The 19,596-nt window shown below is 44.6% G+C and overlaps 1 protein-coding gene across 1 annotated transcript; it reads left to right on the top strand.

Annotated features, from left to right (window-relative positions):
• Positions 1–12,296: 12,296 nt before the first annotated feature.
• LOC124664900 (proline-rich receptor-like protein kinase PERK8) lies at positions 12,297–18,911 on the top strand. The gene is made up of 16 exons (XM_047202319.1): positions 12,297–12,373; positions 13,190–13,300; positions 13,372–13,479; positions 13,545–13,700; positions 13,770–14,021; positions 14,148–14,213; positions 14,289–14,384; positions 14,473–14,592; positions 14,668–14,871; positions 15,011–15,094; positions 15,169–15,243; positions 15,547–15,918; positions 16,130–16,408; positions 17,218–17,616; positions 17,709–17,952; positions 18,025–18,911. The coding sequence occupies exons 1-16, from the start codon at positions 12,316–12,318 to the stop codon at positions 18,659–18,661; spliced, it is 3,261 nt and encodes a 1,086-aa protein (XP_047058275.1). The 5' UTR covers positions 12,297–12,315; the 3' UTR covers positions 18,662–18,911.
• Positions 18,912–19,596: the final 685 nt, after the last annotated feature.

Here is a 19,596-nt window from a genome sequence, read left to right as displayed (position 1 = left end):
CTCTTTTTACTCTATTCGTTAATATGTATTATTTTGTTCGGTTTTGCTATTTCTATGTCGACGGAGAATTAAGTAGAGCTAGATCGACTCTAGGATCATTGGATTTGCATCATGATTCGTGCACCTCAAAATTACATATGGGGTTGCAATTGGCTCCAAAAAAATTTCTTCAATAAAGGGTGTTTTATTACTTAAAGAATTTTAAGCATTACACCCAGCCTCTGCATAACTAAGATGCACAGAGCCGTGGCTCCAAAATTTCTTAGTTTCATCTAAATTTAAATTGGATGATGCGAACTAGCCACGAATTAACTTAATTCTGGTTTGATCGAGAACTAGGTGTGTCCATGTTTGTATGATCCACCATTTCACACAATCACACATGCTCTCTTGTCAATTTATTTTAAAGATCGAGGGTTCTGCACATTGTGTTCCTAATAAGATTAAAAAATGGTTATGCTCACTTCTACTATCCAATAAAAACCTACTTTATTCGTTCCAATGAGTAAGGCTTATAAATTTAATAAAAAGACAACATCTTCTAAGTTTGACCAATTTTATAGGTAAAAATATGAATATTTAAAGTACCAAGTCAATATTTGTACTTCAGTAGATCCATGGTATAATATATTTTTATAATCTATTTGGTTCATGTTGTAGATGTTTATACTTTTGGTGGAGCACACCAAAAATGCACTCCCCACATGCCTCCTGCATTGAGAAAAATAAGCTCTCTTATATATAGTAGGGTAGGGAATTGTCTTCACAAATGTAGTGTATGGTGTGTAGATACCATCGGCTAGATTGTACCCCTTGTCGTATGTGTGGCCATTGACCTCATAGTTAAGCTAGTCTTGCAAACATAAGAGAGAGTTGCAACATGTTGATATCACTATGAGTCAATCTCATGCCAAAGAAAGCTTACCAAATCCAGAGGTCCTAACCTTCCACAGATTCAAGTATCACACTGCACTCTCTAGTATAACCCTTCTACGGCCCTTGCCAAGTAAATGGGCAATTCTTCCAACCTCGGTGCATGCACTCGATGCTCCTTAGCATCCTAGAAAATCCTCTCGCTGCAATTTGTGTTAGGTTTTGAGTTGTATCTTCTGCATTTGGTGCTCTCAAATAGTTTGGCCCAAATACTGCCACAACTGCATGATAGAACATGTAGACACTCTCGAAGCACGTGGACTCCGACATGCGCATATAGTTGACTTGTGCATTTTGAGGAGCTCCATACGCAAGACACCGCAGAGCAAGTGCACACTTATGAACTCATGAGAATCCCCACAGGCTAGTGCATTTTTTCTTGCACATGAAGTATGTGTCATACTTCCTGACACAGAACAGAATCTTCATGCATGAACAGCTCCTTGTTCATCCTGAATCGCCACCAAAAATCCTTGGCAGTATGTGTTGCTGATAACCCACAAGTATAGGGGATCACAATAGTCTTCGAGGGAAGTAAAACCCAAATTTATTGATTCGACACAAGGGGAGACAAAGAATACTTATAAGCCTTAACAACTGAGTTGTCAATTCAGCTGCACCTGGAAAAGCACTAGTTACAGTGGTGATGTGAAAGCAGCAGTAATATGAGATCAATAGTAACAGTAACACGACAGCGATAGCGAGTAACACAGAGGCAATGGCACCAGAAAATAGTTGATACTACTTCTAATGGCATATAGGACTGAGTGAATATTTGATGATGAAATATGGACCGGGGTTCCCTGCTATCTACACTAGTGGTAACTCTCCAATAACAAGTGACAAGTGTTAGGTGAACAAATTACAGTTGAGCAATTGATAGGATTGAAATAGCATTAAGACAGAACATCAAGTTTATTAATCATGTAGGCATGTTTTCCATATATAGTCATACGTGCTCGCAATGAGAAACTTGCATAACATTTTTTTTCGTACCAGCCGGTGGCAGCCGGGCCTCAAGGGAATCTACTGGTAATTAAGGTACTCCTTTTAATAGAGCACCGGAGCAAAGCATTAACACTTGGTGAAAACATGTGATCCTCATATCTAAGCCTTCCCCTCCAGTTATCCCAGTTGCTGTCACTCTAGGGCCTCGGGTTCCGGACATAGACAGGTGCAAACAACTTGTAGATACAATCTAAGCAATAATTATAGAGCTTAAATTTAAGATCATGCCACTCGTGCACTAGTGACAAGCATTAAACACAATAAGATTGCAGCAACAATAACTTCACAAACTTTATAGATAGACTGATCATAATGTAACAATTCATCGGATCCCAACAAACACAACACCGATTACATCAGATGAATCTCAATCATGCAAGGCAGCTCATGAGATCATTGTATTGAAGTACATGGGAGAGAGAATACCAACTAGCTACTGCTAGAACCCATAGTCCATGGGGGAACTACTCACGGAGCATGATGGAGGCGGTGGCGTTGATGGAGAAGGCTTCCGGGGGCACTTCCCCGTCCCGGCGGCGTGCCAGAGCAGAGATTATGTCCCCCGAAACGGAGTTTCGCGATGGCGGCGGCGCCCCTGGAGTCTTTCTGGAATATGATTGATTGATATAGGGTTTTCGCGTCGCGAGGAATATATAGGCGAAAGGGCGGCGTCGGAGGGGTCCCGAGGGGCCCACCCCATAGCTGGGCGCGCCCCCCTCTTGGCCGCGCCGCCAGGTGGTGTGGGGCCCCCTTGCCCCCTCTCCGTCTCTCCTTCGGTGTTCTGGGTCCGTCTCGGTAAAATAGGAGGTTTGGCTTTTATTTCGTCGAATTCCGAGAATATTGCCCGAACAGCTTTTCTGGAACCAAAAACAGCAGAAAACAGGAACTGACACCTTGGCATCTCGTTAATAGGTTAGTGCCGGAAAATGCATAAAATCATTATAAAGTGTGAGCAAAACATGTAGGTATTGTCATAAAACTAGCATGGAACATAAGAAATTATAGATACGTTGGAGACGTATCAAGCATCCCCAAGCTTAGTTCCTACTCGCCCTCGAGTAGGTAAACGATAAAAAGAATAATTTCTGAAGTGACATGCTACCAACATAATCTTGATCATACTATTGTAAAGCATATGAGATGAATGAAGTGACTCAAGGCAATGATCTATAGTTTGCTAACAAATAGATAACATATAGCAAAAACTTTTCATGAATAGTACTTTCAAGACAAGCATCAAAAAGTCTTGCATAAGAGTTAACTCATAAAGCAATAAATTTTTAATAAGAGGTTTTGAAGCAACACAAAGGAAGATTTAAGTTTTAGCAATTGCTTTCAACTTTCAACATGCATATCTCATGGATAATTGTCAACACAAAGTAATATAATAAGTGTAATAAGCAAGCATGTAAGAATCAATGCACAGTTGACACAAGTGTTTGCTTCTAAGATAGAAAGAAGTAGGTAAACTGACTCAACATAAAGTAATAGAAAGGCCCTTCGCAGAGGGAAGCAGGGATTAAATCATGTGCTAGAGCTTTTTAAGTTTTGAAATCATATAGAGAGCATACAAATAAAGTTTTGAGAGGTGTTTGTTGTTGTTAAAGAATGGTAGTGGGCACTCTAACCCCCTTGTCAAAGACTTTCAAAGAGCGGCTCCCATGAAGGACGTTATCTCTACCAGCAAGGTAGATCATCCCTCTTCTCTTTTGTTTAGACATGTATTTTAGTTTTATTTATAGATGACACTCCTCCCAACCTTTTGCTTTCACAAGCCGTGGCTAACCGAATCCTCGGGTGCCTTCCAACATTTCACATACCATGAAGGAGTGTCTATTTGCAAAATTAAGTTGCTTACCGATGAATCAGGGCAAAACATGTGAAGAGAATTATTAGTTAAGGTTAATTAATTGGGGTCGGGAACCCCGTTGCCGCTCTTTTTGCAAAATTATTGGATAAGCGGATGAGCCACTAGTCCATTGGTGAAAGCTGCCCAACAAGATTGAAAGATAAAACACCACATACTTCCTCATGAGCTATAAAACATTGACACAAATAAGAGATAATAACTTTTGAATTGTTTAAAGGTAGAACATGAAGTATTTACTTGGAATGGAAGAAAAATACCACATAGTAGGTAGTTATGGTGGACACAAATGGCGTAGGTTTTGGCTCAAGGTTTTGGATGCACGAGAAGCATTCCCTCTCAGTACAAGGCTTTGGCTAGCAAAGGTTGTTTGAAGCAAACACAAGTATAAACCGGTACAGCAAAACTTACATAAAAACATATTGCAAGCATTATAAAACTCTACACTATCTTCCTTGTTGCTCAAACACTTCTACCAGAAAATATCTAGACCTTAGAGAGACCAATCATGCAAACCAAATTTCCACAAGCTCTACGGTAGTTCTCCACTAATAGGTTTAAACTACATGATGCAAGAGCTTAAATGATATACTTGAGAGCTCAAACAATTGCCAAGTATCAAATTATTCAAGACAATATGAAGCATTTTCTGTTTCCAACCAAATAACAATAAATGCTGCAGCTTTCAGCTTTCGCCATGAATATTAAAGTAAATTAAGAACACAAGTGTTCAAATGAAAAAGCGGAGCGTGTCTCTCTCCCACACAAGGATTGCTAGGATCCGAATTTATTCAAACACAAACAAAAATAAAAACACACAGACGCTCCAAGTAAAGCACATAAAATGTGACGGAATAAAAATATAGTTTCACTAGAGGTGACCTGATAAGTTGTTGATGAAGAAGGGGGGATGCCTTGGGCATCCCCAAGCTTAGACGCTTGAGTCTTCTTGAAATATGCTTGGGTGACCCACGGGGGCATCCCCAAGCTTAGGCTCTTCACTCTTCTTGATCACATTATATCACCCTTCTTTCTTGACCCTTGAAAACTTCTGCCACACCAAACTTCTCATAAACTTCATTAGAGAGGTTAGTACTCAAAAAACTTTAATCCACTTTAGTCCTGTAGCGACACATTGCAAGAACTCAATAAAATATTAGCTACAGCTCTCCACGTCTAGAAAGCCTTACTTAAAGTCCACAAGAGACAATGCAAAAAACAGAGACAAAATCTGTCAAAACAGAACAGTCAGTAAACATGAATTTTTTCGAGGTACTTCCGTTGCTCAAATCAGAAAACTCAAAACTAATGAAAGTTACGTACATATCTGAGGAACACGCATGAAATGCTGCAGAATTTTTAGGTTCTCCTACAGAGAGATCTACTCAAATTCGTGACTGCTAAAAATCTGTTTCTACGCAGAAATCCAAATCTAGCAACAATTTTCTATTAGAGACTTTACTTGGCACAAAAATGCAATAAACATGATAAAGAGAGGTTGCTACAGTAGTAACAACTTCCAAGACACAACAAAACAGTAGCAAAATAAAAACATGGGTTATCTCCCAAGAAGTGCTTTCTTTATAGCCATTAAGATGGGCTCAGTAATTTTAATGATGCTCACATAAGAAATAAGAGTTGAAGCAAAAGAGAGCATCAAGAAACAAATTCAAAACACATTTAAGTCTAACCCACTTCCTATGCATAGGAATCTTGTACACAAATAAATTCATGAAGAACAAAGTGACAAGCATTGGAAGATAAAACAAGAGTAACTTCAAAAGTTTCAGCATATAGAGAGGTGTTTTAGTACCATGCAAATTTCTACAACCATATTTTCCTCTCTCATAATAATTTTCAGTAGCTTCATGAATAAACTCAACAATATAACTATCACATAAAGCATGTTTTTCATGATCTATAAACACATAATTTTTATCAAGCTAAAAAATAATAGGATTAAAACTTTCAAAACCACTTTTATCAATAATATAACAAGATGATTGATCAATCTCAAAAGATATGGGACTCCTAGATAAAGTCAAGACCTCTCCAATCCCGTTTTCATTAGTAGTACAATTAATATTATCAAGTAACATAGGACCATCATCTAGAGCTTTATCATAAACATTTGCCAAGCAAAACTCTTTAGTACCATGCATTTCGACATCAGGCACAAACAAAGCATTATCATAAGATTTATCAAAATAGCATGGATTATCATAGATAACAGTAGCATAATTATTCACACAAGTTTTACTCACAGGGAATATTTCAAGAGAATCCACAGGAACATAACATTCATCCTCCTTTGGTAAGCATGGAGGACAATCAAATAATGTAAGAGATAAAGAGTTACTCTCATTAGAAGGTTGGCATGGGTAGCTAATCCATTCTTCCTCCTTTTATTCATCACTCTCATCCTCTTTTTCATCCAATGATCTTTCAGGTTCATCAATTTCTTCTTTCACGAGTTCCCGCAAATTGTGAGTGCATTCTTGTGCATGAATGAGTCTCTCTTTATAATCAATGATATAAGGATTATTGTTGTAATGTTCTATGCAAAAATCAAGGATAGAAGAGACATAATCTTTAAGGTCCTTACAAGCAACACATGTTTCATAATTTTTAGACATGAAGGATTCTATTTCAGAAGCTCCCATAAATAAAATAAATTGTTCTACTTCTTCGAACCCAAGATGAATATAGTTATTCTAGTTATAGTTCATAATTAAAACTTCCTCACTAAAGCCACATTGGAATTTAAGATGTTTAGTATCCTGTTTAGAGCAACAGTTTATATCATGGCGTTTAAGCAAGATTTTAGCAATTGTATTCAATTTTTCTATCACAGCACTCATAACTTTACCCGTTCTTGATTCTCTATAATTTATATATATTTCAATAAGCTCCAAATAGGTTGTGGGTTCTTCCATAACAACAGTTTTTAATTTTTCGGTTTTTCAAATTTTTATGGATTTTCGGGTATATAAGATAAATAAAACAAGACAAAAACAAACTAGACAAAAGTAAACTAAGCAAAATAATACTAGACAGAAATAAACTAAGCACAAATAAACTAGACAAAAGTAAACTAAGAAAAACAAAATAAAATAAAAAACAAAGAGAGAGAGGTAGAGTGTACTCCCCAGGTGAACTTATGAGTAGAGCTATGCCTCCCCGGCAACGGCGCCAGAAAATAGTCTTGATAACCCACAAGTATAGGGGATCGCAATGAGTCTTCGAGGGAAGTAAAACCCAAATTTATTGATTCGACACAAGGAGAGACAAAGAATATTTATAAGCCTTAACAACTGAGTTGTCAATTCAGTTGCACCTGGAAAAGCACTAGTAACAGGGGTGATGTGAAAGCAGCAGTAATATGAGAGCAATAGTAACAGTAACACAGCAGCAGTAGCAGTAACACAGAGGCAATGGCACCAGAAAATAGTTGATACTACTTCTAATGACAATATAGGACCGAGTGAATATTTGATGATGAAATATGGACCGGGGTTCCCTGCTATCTACACTAGTGGTAACTCTCCAATAACAAGTGACAAGTGTTGGGTGAACAAATTACAGTTGGGCAATTGATAAGATTGAAATAGCATTAAGACAAAACATTAAGTTTATTAATCATGTAGGCATGTTTTCCATATATAGTCATACGTGCTCGCAATGAGAAACTTGCATAACATCTTTTGTCCTACCAGCCGGTGGCAGCCGGGCCTTAAGGGAATCTACTGGTAATTAAGGTACTCCTTTTAATAGAGCACCGGAGCAAAGCATTAACACTTGGTGAAAACATGTGATCCTCATATCTAAGGCTTCCCCTCCAGTTATCCCACTTGCTGTCACTCTGGGGCCTCGGGTTCCGGACATAGACAGTTGCAAACAACTTGTAGATACAATCTAAGCAATAATTATATAGCTTAAATCTAAGATCATGCCACTCGTGCACTAGTGACAAGCATTATACACAACAAGATTGCAGCAACAATAACTTCACAAACTTTATAGATAGACTGATCATAATGTAACAATTAATTTGATCCCAACAAACACAACACCGATTACATCAGATGAATCTCAATCATGTAAGGCAGCTCATGAGATCATTGTATTGAAGTACATGGGAGAGAGAATACCAACTAGCTACTGCTAGAACCCGTAGTCCATGGGGGAACTACTCACGGAGCATGATGGAGGCGGTGTCGTTGATGGAGAAGGCTTCCGGGGGCACTTCCCCGTCCCGGCGGCGTGCCGAACGGAGATTCGTCCCCCGAAACGGAGTTTCGCGATGGCGGCGGCGCCCCTGGAGTCTTTCTGGAATATGATTGATTGATATAGGGTTTTCGCGTCGCGAGGAATATATAGGCGAAAGGGCGGCGTCGGAGGGGTCCCGAGGGGCTCACCCCATAGCTGGGCGCCCCCCTCTTAGCCGCGCCGCCAGGTGGTGTGGGGCCCCCTTGGCCCCTCTCCGTCTCTCTTTCGGTGTTCTGGGTCCGTCTCGGTAAAATAGGAGGTTTGGCTTTTGTTTCGTCGAATTCCGAGAATATTGCCCGAACAGCTTTTCTGGAACCAAAAACAGCAGAAAACAGGAACTGGCACCTTGGCATCTCGTTAATAGGTTAGTGCTGGAAAATGCATAAAATCATTATAAAGTGCGAGCAAAACATGTAGGTATTATCATAAAACTAGCATGGAACATAAGAAATTATAGATACGTTGGAGACGTATCAGTTGCGTTGTCTTTGAAGTAGTTAGAGTCAAGAAAAATTGCGTCGGCAAGCCGATGCCGGTCCTTGTTCTTCGCTTTCCCAACCCTCAATCCACCACGCCGAGGGTCAGCGACTATCTGCTGTCGAGGCGGAGGAGGTTGGCTAAGATCAGAAACTGATGTTGTTTGTCAACGGTGGCATCAGCCTCCTCTTTCAAATATATCTGCATCATCATCTCATCGTCGTTCCATTGGGGCAAACCGAACACCTTGTGGGTGGGGCGAAGAAGCGACGCTGCCATCCTCCGCGTTGTGCCGACGAGTCGAGGAGGCCGATGAGGGGCACCGCACAAGGGCCTACAGACGGCAGGAGAAGCCGTACCATCAGACTGCTCCATTCAGACAATGGCAGAACCAACTGCACCGTCGGCTTTCGACTGAACCACGGCGTGAGATGGCCGGACGTGGCGTTGGTAGTGGTGGGATTCTAGGTGGGCAGGTGGGAGGAAAGTGTGCGGAGACGACTGCAACGACAGTCACGGCGAACCCCGGGGCGGGATGCAGATCAGGAGGGTGGGGAATGGACGCGTGTGGCTGCCACGACTGGAATGTCGGTGCTCCAAACCCGGCCCTTGCGCGTAGGGATGGCGTGGGGTTACCGGTTATTCTATTGGGCTCTAAAATGTGCCGGCCACTTTTGGAGGACGCCGATGGGAACCTATTTTGTGCGCGGCACTCTCACAAGACTATTGTGGTCACTACCAGGGCCATCGGTGGATATGCTCTAATCCTCATTCAGCCTGAAAAATAAGTTTTGCTAATCTCAAGCAATTCTAAGAAGGGCCTACCGACGGCGTGTGGTAGCGACGGTAGGACAAGCCGTACCATCAACATGCTCCCTTCGTACGATGGAAAACCGGCGTCACCGTCGGCTTTCGCCCTAAACACGACGTGAGATGGCCAGACGTGGCACTGTGGTCGATGGCGATGGGGATTGTAGGTGGGTGGGTGGGATGGAAGCACGGGGAGGCGGATCAGGAGGGGGTGGGCAATGAACGCATTCGGTTGCTAGGAGGGCCGCGCAGGCGAAATCCTACATGGACTGGAATGCCCACGCTCCAGAATGGGATTGTCGACTATTCTATTGGACTTCAAAATGTGTTAGCACTTAGGAAACGTTGGTGGGAGCTCATTTTGTGACAGACACCCTCATAAGACAATTGGGCTCACTATTAAGACCACCGATTAAGATGCTCTAATCTCATCCAGCCAAAAAAATACGTTTTGCTAATAATCTCGAACAAGTCTAAGAAGAGTAAAACTCAATGCAAAGTAAACGTTAGGGCATCTCCAGCGGCGCGACGCAAATGGACGCTGAGCGACCGTTTATGTCCGCCGTGACCGAAAATGCGTCGTGCACCACCTCCAGCGGCGTGACGCAAAGTGACCGGGCCGTCCGCGGAGACGCAAACCTGGCCCAAATATGCGCCAGGTTTGCGTCTCGGCGGACGCTCGGCGGTCGCGGAAAATGTCCGCTCGGTCCTCGCACGGGCCCGCCTGGCAGCGGCACAACTGCTTCGTCTTCCGCGGTATTACTTCCGGGCGGCGCGCTGCATCCTTTGCAGGGCCGTGTTAATGGCGTGCCTCGGCTTTCGCGAGCGTGCGCAGCGTCGATGCATCTTCTCCGCCGCATACTGGCACCGAGGCGTCGCTTCGGCAGTCTGTGGCCGCGTTAATGGAGAAGCCTCGCGTGCCGCGCGTAGTAATGGCGATGCCCCGCGTGGCGCGGCCGTCACCCTGTCTCCGACCTATATAAACAGGGGCGCGAGCATCTCATCTCCTCCCCACTAAACCCTAGCCGCCGCTTCCGCTCAGCCCTAGCAGATCCGCCATGAGTAGCGCCGGACGCGGCCAGGGTGCCGCGCCTCCACGTCCACCTTCACCTCCCACTCCACCTCCTCCGGCCTCGAGCTCCGACGACGAGTTCGACTCCGAAGACAGCACCGACCTCCTCCACCCGGTCAGGGACGCCGCGGCCCCGGGCCGAAGCGGAGAAGGAAGCACAGGAGGAGCCGGCGGGCCACGCGGCGTTGGACGCCTAGGCCGCAATGGCACGGGCCGGCGGCCGCCGCCGCAGCGGAGGACTCCGACTCGGAGATATCTTGGTCCTCCGATGACCCTGATGCGCCGACGCCGGAGGAGTAGGCGGCGGAGCAGAGGGCCATCGTCGAGTCTTTCGAGACGCTCAAGGACGACGCCGCCAACGCGAGGCTGGAGCAGGCACTGAGCCAGGACGCGGCGGCGCACCGAGCCATAGCGGCCGCACGGGAGGCGGCGGAGAAGTAGACGACGGAGCGACGCAACGACGGTGCCGGCCCGTCAGGAAGCAAGTAGTCTAGGCCTATTGATCTACTTTGTATAGTTTTTATGCTTTTTTATGTACTACTTTGAATGTTTTTAACTATGTTGCAATTCAAAAAATGGGTCGCCCCGATGGGAGCACACCTAGACGCAAACGGACGCGCGGACAAAATATGTCCGTAGAGCGACGCAAACGGACGCTCGCGACCACTTTTGGGCATCCGAAATGGCCGCTGGAGATGCCCTTAGAACAAATTGCATGGACGAACGAATCTTAGTAAACCTATAGCAGCCGTCCATGGCCAGCTAGCTATCCTGACACGCGAGATCGGCGCTAGTTTAGCGGTCAGTCTCGTCGACGGCGACTCCACACCCCCTCGACCACTCCAAGCCAACGGACGCGTCCCGACGCAGGCAGAGCAAGCAGACGCAGATCTCCATGTCAGGATCACCCGATCAAACCTCGCGTGATGCATCTACAGAAAACCGCAAAGGGGGACACCGGCCGAGTCTCCCGCCGGCGCCATGCAGGGATCCGATGACGCCCGACCGCCGTGTCTGTGCATACATATTCACGCAGGTAGCGGCGGCGGTGATCCCGTGATCGACCGACACAGTGGCCGTGGCACGGACGGGGAGAACGCATCCAAACGCCGGCATTACGACGCTCCACCACGGTAAAGCGACAACGAGATGCAGTTGAGTAATCCCAGACCAGGCTGGCGGCAGGACAGGGATAACAAGAGCCCCACAGTGAGAGGGACGGACCGAAACCGCATTACTAACTCGCCTTGGCGTCATGTTATGGCCGGATTAAGTGCATTTGCATCTCGTGATCCAGCTAGTTCAGTACCGCGAGTACCTGGTTAAACCCAGCCAAGATCGCAAGATTCTTCCAGCCTCCTCGGGGTCGTGGCGTGGACGACGAGGGAGGAGGGCACGGGCAAGAAGCAAGGAATGTTTTGTTCACCGTGCTGGTTTCTTGCGACCTGGATCACCATGGCTTTCTGCTCCTTTAGTTTACCTCCAGTGTTATCTTCCACCTTTGTTGTGTAATTTACTTGTAGCTGCTGCTACTAGCTTACCAGTACACTTTTCCCCCTTGAGTACTGGTACCATACTGTACTAGTACTAGACTACTAGTGGTGTTTGGTGCCTTGGCCTCCTGGGCACTCCCCCTCTTCCTCCATCACACTGCTCCTCCATCCCTCCCTCCGCACATGGTCCTCTGCCTGCTCATGGCGTGTTGCCCAAATGGCGGTCAGGCTCCCTCATTTTCCGGCGCTCTAGGGGCTTCTTACGGGTGCCAGAGGAGCGCGTGCGCCGCCGCGCCACAGCCAACGCGGCTGTGATCCCTTGCTGCCGCGCCTGTTCTTGCCACGAGCTTGTCTGTGTGTCCGTGTGTGCGTGTGGCTCGGCCGAGATGCGGCCTCTCGCTTGCGTGCTGCTGGTGCTCCTCGCCTCGGTTCTTGGATCCACAGGTGAGCAAAGTTCAGCATTGCTGCAGTTCCAGTTTTTTTCTCCCCTTTCCTTCAGTTTGGGTAATTGGGGATCAACCGATATACTGTAGATGCTGTATACTGCCAATGCTTGCTTGTTTCAATGTTTCTCCATGATTTCCCCCCTTTGCCTTAGTTTGCTTGGGGAAACCTGTGGATTCAAGAATTTCCCCTTCCGCAATGCACATGATAGCTGGCTGATCTGCTGCTGCGAAACCGCAATTCACCGTTGTTGATTCAGGATTTGAGCAGACAATGGATTGTGAAGTCTGTTAGGACCAGCATGTGCTCCGCACTTCTGAATTCTCATTAAGAGGGACGGCGCGATGTCGGTGGCTTGGCATTTCGCGCTTCCTGTCTTTAGCTGTCGCTGCAGCTTTAATTGCATCACATGTGCTTTGTTTTCCATCTACTTATCTGTTTATTACTTACTACTTTTACCCTTTTGTCACTCTTGCCGATCTTTCTGGCCATAATCTTGTAACAAAAACGTGCTAATTTGGCGCCACTGGGTTTTACGATTTGGCTGGCACAGGCCTGTATAGCCCCCAATTAACATTAATATTCTGCATTATCATGTTGGATGCATACTTTTTTTTCGATAAAGGGAATATATATCATGTTGCATGCATACTTGGAATCGTTCCTCTTGATTTGCAGTTTGTGTGGTGGAATAACACTCACAATTTGCCTCTGATAGCAACCTGTAGATTGTCTGTTACTGAACTCCGAGCTTAGTTACTGCAGTGTAGTGTACATACTTGTTCCATGAACCTGTGTTATTCACTCCACTTTTAGGTACTGATCTGGCTCCTGCTCCCGGGGTTGGTAATTCTCCTGATGATCAAGGACAAGCTTCTAGTCCTCCTCAACCTACTTTCGTTCCCGGTCCAATAACTCTTCCAACAGGTACCTCTGAATTTGTAAGAAACCATCATCATCAGCATTCATGTGTAGGCTCTTACATTGCTCTGTTGCAGCACCACTTCTTACTCCTTCAGCAAGTCCTCCACTCCAGAAGGGAGCTGCTAGCCCTGCAGTTCCCACTGAACCGCAAACTTCACCAGCTCCAGTAGTTCCCCCTAAAGGTAGTTCATGTTCACTGACATATGGCATTTCGATCCTGATGCATTACTAACTGAATCTTATGTAGAAAATAATGCACCTCCTCCAGTCGAGTCTGCGCCTCCAGTTGAGACCGCACCTCCCGCAGTCACTGATGATGTGCCCCCGCCAGCAGCTCCTCCGCAAGCTGCCGAAAAACCCACTGAACCGCATTCTGCTCCGGCTCCGGTTGTTCCTCCTAAAGGTTGCTCATATTCTTTTAGATATGGCATTCCAATCCTGATGCGTGCATGACTAACTGAATATTTTGCAGAAGATAATGCGCCTCCTCCAGTTGAGTCTACGCCTCCACCAGTTGAGACCACACCTCCCGCGGTCACTGACAACGTACCCCCGCCAGCAGCTCCTCCTCAAGCTGCTGAAAAACCCACACCAATACTTCCTGGGTCACCTGCAGTGCTACCTTCAGTTCAGGCTCCTACTCCGTCTGTGGCCGTAAAGCCTAATCTGCCACTAGCACCTCCTCCTTCCGTGAGCAATCAACCAATTAGCCCAATTGGACCAGGTATATATTCTGATAGTAACAATTCATAACTTTTGGTTCCTGAATTCCCTATGTGCCAAAAGTTAATCAGAATTGTGCAAAATATGTCTATTCCCTCATTTTCACCCTTCCATTCTCCCTCTCTAGGTAATGATGCCCCTCCATATCCACCACCTAAAAGCAGTTTCCCCGCAGTTCCTCCTTCGGCTTCAGGTAAATTGATTCCTTCGGGTACATCAAATTATACAACTTGCATATCTCTTACCATTTTTCATTTCTTCTTGGAAGTTCCGCCGGAACTTGTGAAACCTCCGACTGCACCACCTATTATTATACAAGCACCTCAGCAACAAGCACTGCCTCCAAATACTGAGCATAATAATGGTGAGTACAAAAAATGTGTTGCTATTGATCTGATATTGTTCCTCCATGTCATTTGTCCTTAGATATTGAACTTCATGTTTATTTGCAGGACATACAGTGCCCCCAGCAAATGCTTCCCCTCCTGCAAGTGGTAAGAACCATGGCATTGAGCGTGCACCCCCACCAAAGGAACCTAGTACTGCCCCGGTTCACAAATCACCGACTAGAGGTAATCTCAGTTTTTTTTTTGTCAGCTAGCTTGCAGAAGAAAATGTAGCTTGACTACTAACATTCCTGATTTCAGGGCCTGCACCTGCATCTAGTCCGCTGCCCCACGATACAAATATGCCGGCAATCCCAAAGAATGATCCAACAGTGCCACGTGCTCAGCCCCCGTCACTAGGAGTAGCTCCTAAACCAGCACCCACTAGCAGATCTCATCCTCCGGTACCAACGAAAGGAGAGCGTCCATCATTTGCTCCATCTTACCCACCACCCCATGCTCAAGGTTCAGCATAATACCTCTCTCCGCTAGTTACATAGCTATTGTCAATTGTCGATTCTTGTTTCAGAAACTTACCAGGCTTGCCACTTGGTAGCTATTGTCAAATGTGAACATTAAGATTCTCAAAATTTCTGCATTATAGGTCCTGACGTCTCACGAGCTCGTCCTCCACAGAAGATTGGGGCTAAAAGGAAAAACCATCATGCACCTCCACCGATGTTTCAAGGTAATGGTTCTTCCTTTTAAAATACACTGATTTCATTTCATAGTACTAACACTTTCGTCTATTTTCCTATCCAGGTCATCCAAACTTCCCTGTGCACCCTCCATCTCCTTCACCAGTGTCACCAAGGGCCCCCTCTAATGGCAGAAAAAGTACGTTAAAGCCTTCTTGCTTTTCCACATGTGCTATTTGTCTTCCTCGTTTCAGTACAGATGTTTGAAACTTCAGTTATTTTCAGGACCTCGTGTTTCTCCTACCCTTCCGCCAATTCCTCCTAAAACAGAACCTAAAGCACCATCAGCTCATCCTATTTGGGCACTTCCCCCACCGCCACCTAATTTAGGTACATTTTTCTTATGTGTTCTCATATCTTTGTTCTTTCAAAATTTAAATAATGGGTCTGGGAAAGTGTATAGTGTTGATGATTGCTTACCTAGTAAACGGTTAATATGCAGATTGCAACTTGTTATCATGCCCAGAGCCTCTAACTGATCCACCTGCGGGAGCTCCGTGTGCTTGTGTTCTACCGATTAAAGTTGGAATCCGTTTAAGTGTGGACCTTTATTCATTCTTTCCGTTAGTTTCGGATTTTGCTGAAGAAGTTGGATCTGGGGTAAACATGGCTCGGAGGCAGGTTCGTGTTATGGGTGCAAATGTAGCTGGTGACCAACCTGACAAGACAGTGGTTCTTGTGCATCTGGTACCAATGCATTTGAATTTTGATAATGCGACTGCCTTCTCGGCATTTCAAAGATTGTGGAGCAAAAGAATTCCTCTAAAGCCATCAGTTTTTGGGGACTATGAGATTCTCTATGTTGTATATCCAGGTATGCATTATTGCTTGTGCTCCTGACCAGTCTTATTTGATTATTTGTGTCTGGTCAATGCTACCAGCTATTTTACATATATTATATTGTAGTCATTTGGTTGGTCTCATAAATATCAGTGGATTCAGTGTGTTATGCTCACTATATCTCACTGTTAAGTATTTTGCACCTCTGCGCCAAGAGTTTCACCAAAAGTTTGGATTTTGTTCAGGGCTTCCTCCTTCCCCCCCTTCGGCACCAGACGGTGTTGGTAATGGTGCATTTGGGAACAGCAGAAATGCAAGGGCAATGAAGCCACTGGGGGTCGACGTCGGAAGACCGAAAAGAAAAGTGAATGGAAGCCTAATTGCTATTGCTGTTTTATCCACTGTTATAGCGCTGATTATTTGCGTTGCGGCTGCATGGTTGCTTATACTCAAGTTCAGGGATTCAGATGACATAGCTCAAAGATATCCACATAGTGCAATTCCAAAATTTTCGAGGTCTTCTGGTATGTGTACTTAATTCTAATATCTAAAAATACACCATTGTGTGATGTCGTATCTCTTGGCTGTTCAATTGACAGCAGAAACAATAATTGCATATTTTCAGTTAAGGGATGTCAACTGGCTAGTGAAATTCAGTGTTATCTGTAGAGAAATATTTTCTGGTGATGTTCTTTGGGAATACCATATACCTAATTGCTGCCATAATTCATTGTGCCACATGGAGAGATACAGCCATGACCTCCCAAGCAACATATGTTTGTGAACAACCCATACAAAAAACTTGCAACTGATATTACAGTACATAAACAAGTCATATTTGCACAGCTTTGTCCTGGTTATATATACATTAAAACCACCAATAATAGAGACATGCAAAGCTCTTATATTATCCCTCAATGAAAATCTACTTTACTGAACTAGAAATTGTCAGTCTGTGAGGATTAAAGTAACCACCGTCTTTGCATACTAGCTCTACTCTCAAGTGCTTATGGGATCATTTCTAAATTTGTATAAGGCAAACACATTTAGATAATAATAGGCCAGCCATATTTTTTTAGATAGTAATAGGTCAAGTATATGGCTGGAAAAACCTTTTTTTTTATTTTCTCGAATAAGCAAGCTTGATTTGATTACTTCAAATGCTAACCCACAGTGCTAATAGTATCCATTTTCTAAAACAAAAAAGTGCTTATAGTAGCATTTCAGATAAGGACTGGTCAGCTCTGAACATTCTGTACCATTCCTTGTTACAGTAATATTTGTCCATTTTTGCCCGCAAAAGTTTCCTTCCTGAAACATCTCATGATTGCAGGGACATGTAACACACTGTTGCCTGGTCGCCATAGTTCACATTCAGGTCCATCCGGTTCACTCGGCTCAAGCATGGCAACATACACAGGGCAGGCAAAAACATTCAAATTTGTTGAGATTGAAAAGGCTACAAATGGCTTTGATGATTCGGCAGTACTTGGAGAAGGTGGCTTCGGATGTGTCTACCAGGGCACACTTGATGATGGAACCACTGTTGCGGTAAAGGTTCTGAAAAGATTTGATGGCCAAGGTGAACGGGAGTTCTTGGCAGAGGTTGAGATGCTGGGACGGTTGCATCACCGAAATTTGGTCAAGCTGTTAGGCATATGTGTAGAGGAGAATGCACGGTGTCTGGTATATGAACTTATTCCAAATGGCAGCGTTGAATCCCATTTGCATGGTAAGTAAGTTATTTCAGATTTAATTCCATCAGCATATAGAGGTGTCAGTGGTTGACTAAAAGAAACTACTTCATGTGTTGGGTCAATATAGGAGCGGATCGAGATATAGCTCCACTTGATTGGAATGCACGTATGAAGATAGCCCTTGGGGCAGGGCGGGCACTTGCATATCTACATGAAGATTCAAGCCCTTGTGTGATTCATCGTGATTTCAAGTCAAGCAATATACTGCTAGAGCATGATTTCACACCGAAAGTTTCTGATTTTGGACTGGCCAGGACCGCGAGGGGGGAGGGTAACCAGCACATTTCCACTCGTGTGATGGGAACATTCGGGTATGGACTATATCCTTCTCACCATCTTGATATAGTTTAAACAAAAATATAATATCCTATCTCTCTTCTCAGATATGTTGCACCAGAGTACGCCATGACGGGGCATCTTCTTGTCAAGAGTGATGTATACAGTTATGGCGTCGTATTACTTGAGCTCCTCACAGGTAGGAAGCCTGTGGACATGTCTCAGCCTGCGGGGCAAGAAAGCCTAGTTGCATGGGCTCGCCCATATCTGACAAATGTGGTGAGCTTACGTCGAGCTGTTGATCCGCTTCTCGGCCCTAATGTACCACTAGACAACGTGGCAAAAGCAGCAGCTATCGCATCAATGTGCGTACAACCTGAGGTTGCACACCGACCGAGCATGAGCGAAGTCGTGCAGGCCTTGAAACTTGTCTGCAGTGAGGGTGATGAGGTTCTTGGATCGGGAAGTTTCAGCCAGGAGTTGGCGGCTCATGCTACAGCGGTTTACGATGTTACGGGCATGGAAGCAGAGAGGGTGCTATTATCTGAGATGTTTGGCTCCACACCTGTCTTCACTCCAGCTCCAGATTCAGGTTCTTTCCGCAAGCAGTCCAGCTCAGGCCCTCTGATGACTGGCAAGAATATGAAGTTCTGGCAGAGATTGCGAAACTTGTCAAGAGGTAGTATGAGTGAGCATGGTGCCTCACCAGATTTTGAGACGCGTTCACAGTGTAGCAATAGGTGAGTTTTTTTCCCTGCTCGGATCCAGTCTCTGACAAGATGAAAGAGTTCGAGGACCTAGTTTGTACATTACGCGTGTGGAGGTAAAGGCTGTATATAGTTCCGGATCATCAGAGTAGCAGAGTTACGGATTGCCAGAGATCTCTACTAAGATCTGCTCAGATTTGTGGTTCGGTTTGACGGGTACTGCCGTACTGCTACGTGGCCATACACAGATACGCCTGCCTTTCGATTTCTACTGTTTCTCGTTTTCAGCGTGTCAGCTTCAGTTAGTTTGTTTTTCCCATTTTGTTTGGTTAGCTGTTTGGTAGGAATTGTTGATGTATAGATCCAGATTACATTTGGACATTGGAATGTCAACTCCTTCTACACTAGTGTTTGCTGCAATGAAGATGGTTGCTTCTTGGTGCTCTGACTATTTGCTGCTCTGCATCTTCTTGATTCAACTTCTTTTCTGAGGAAAAACTCTGGCAGGGTTGCTTGTGCTGATTGTTAATGTGCAACTTGTTGAGAACTGGTGTCTTATGAGCAGGAGTCTGCAGCTCTGCAGCTAAAAATTGTGAACACTCTCTAGCTGATATCCTACTGACTCTTTTGTTCAGAATAGATGAGTTAGCTCTAGGGCCACTTTCTTTACCTGAAAAAACTCATTTGATTTTAACAGCTGGGATTCAAAAGTTTCAGCTGACGTTGCAAGTTTCCTAACCCCTTTTATTTTTTCCAGTCACAGTCACACGCTTAATTCATCTCCTTTTTGTTGCTTGCTAAGGTGTGAATTTGCTGTCATCGCATCATTTTTATTGAAGTACCTAACCACATAGTTTATTTAGTCCTTAACTAAACAAAGTACGGAGTAACAAACTGCTAGAAGTGGCAAAAACTGAAGCCATTGGAGAACCAAAACCTGAATCTATCTACGAAAAGGAGGCATCATGAGGA

Source organism: Lolium rigidum, chromosome 6 (genome assembly GCF_022539505.1).
Source record: "Lolium rigidum isolate FL_2022 chromosome 6, APGP_CSIRO_Lrig_0.1, whole genome shotgun sequence".
Taxonomy (NCBI): Eukaryota; Viridiplantae; Streptophyta; class Magnoliopsida; order Poales; family Poaceae; genus Lolium; species Lolium rigidum.
This window is presented reverse-complemented; position numbering and strand designations above follow the sequence as displayed.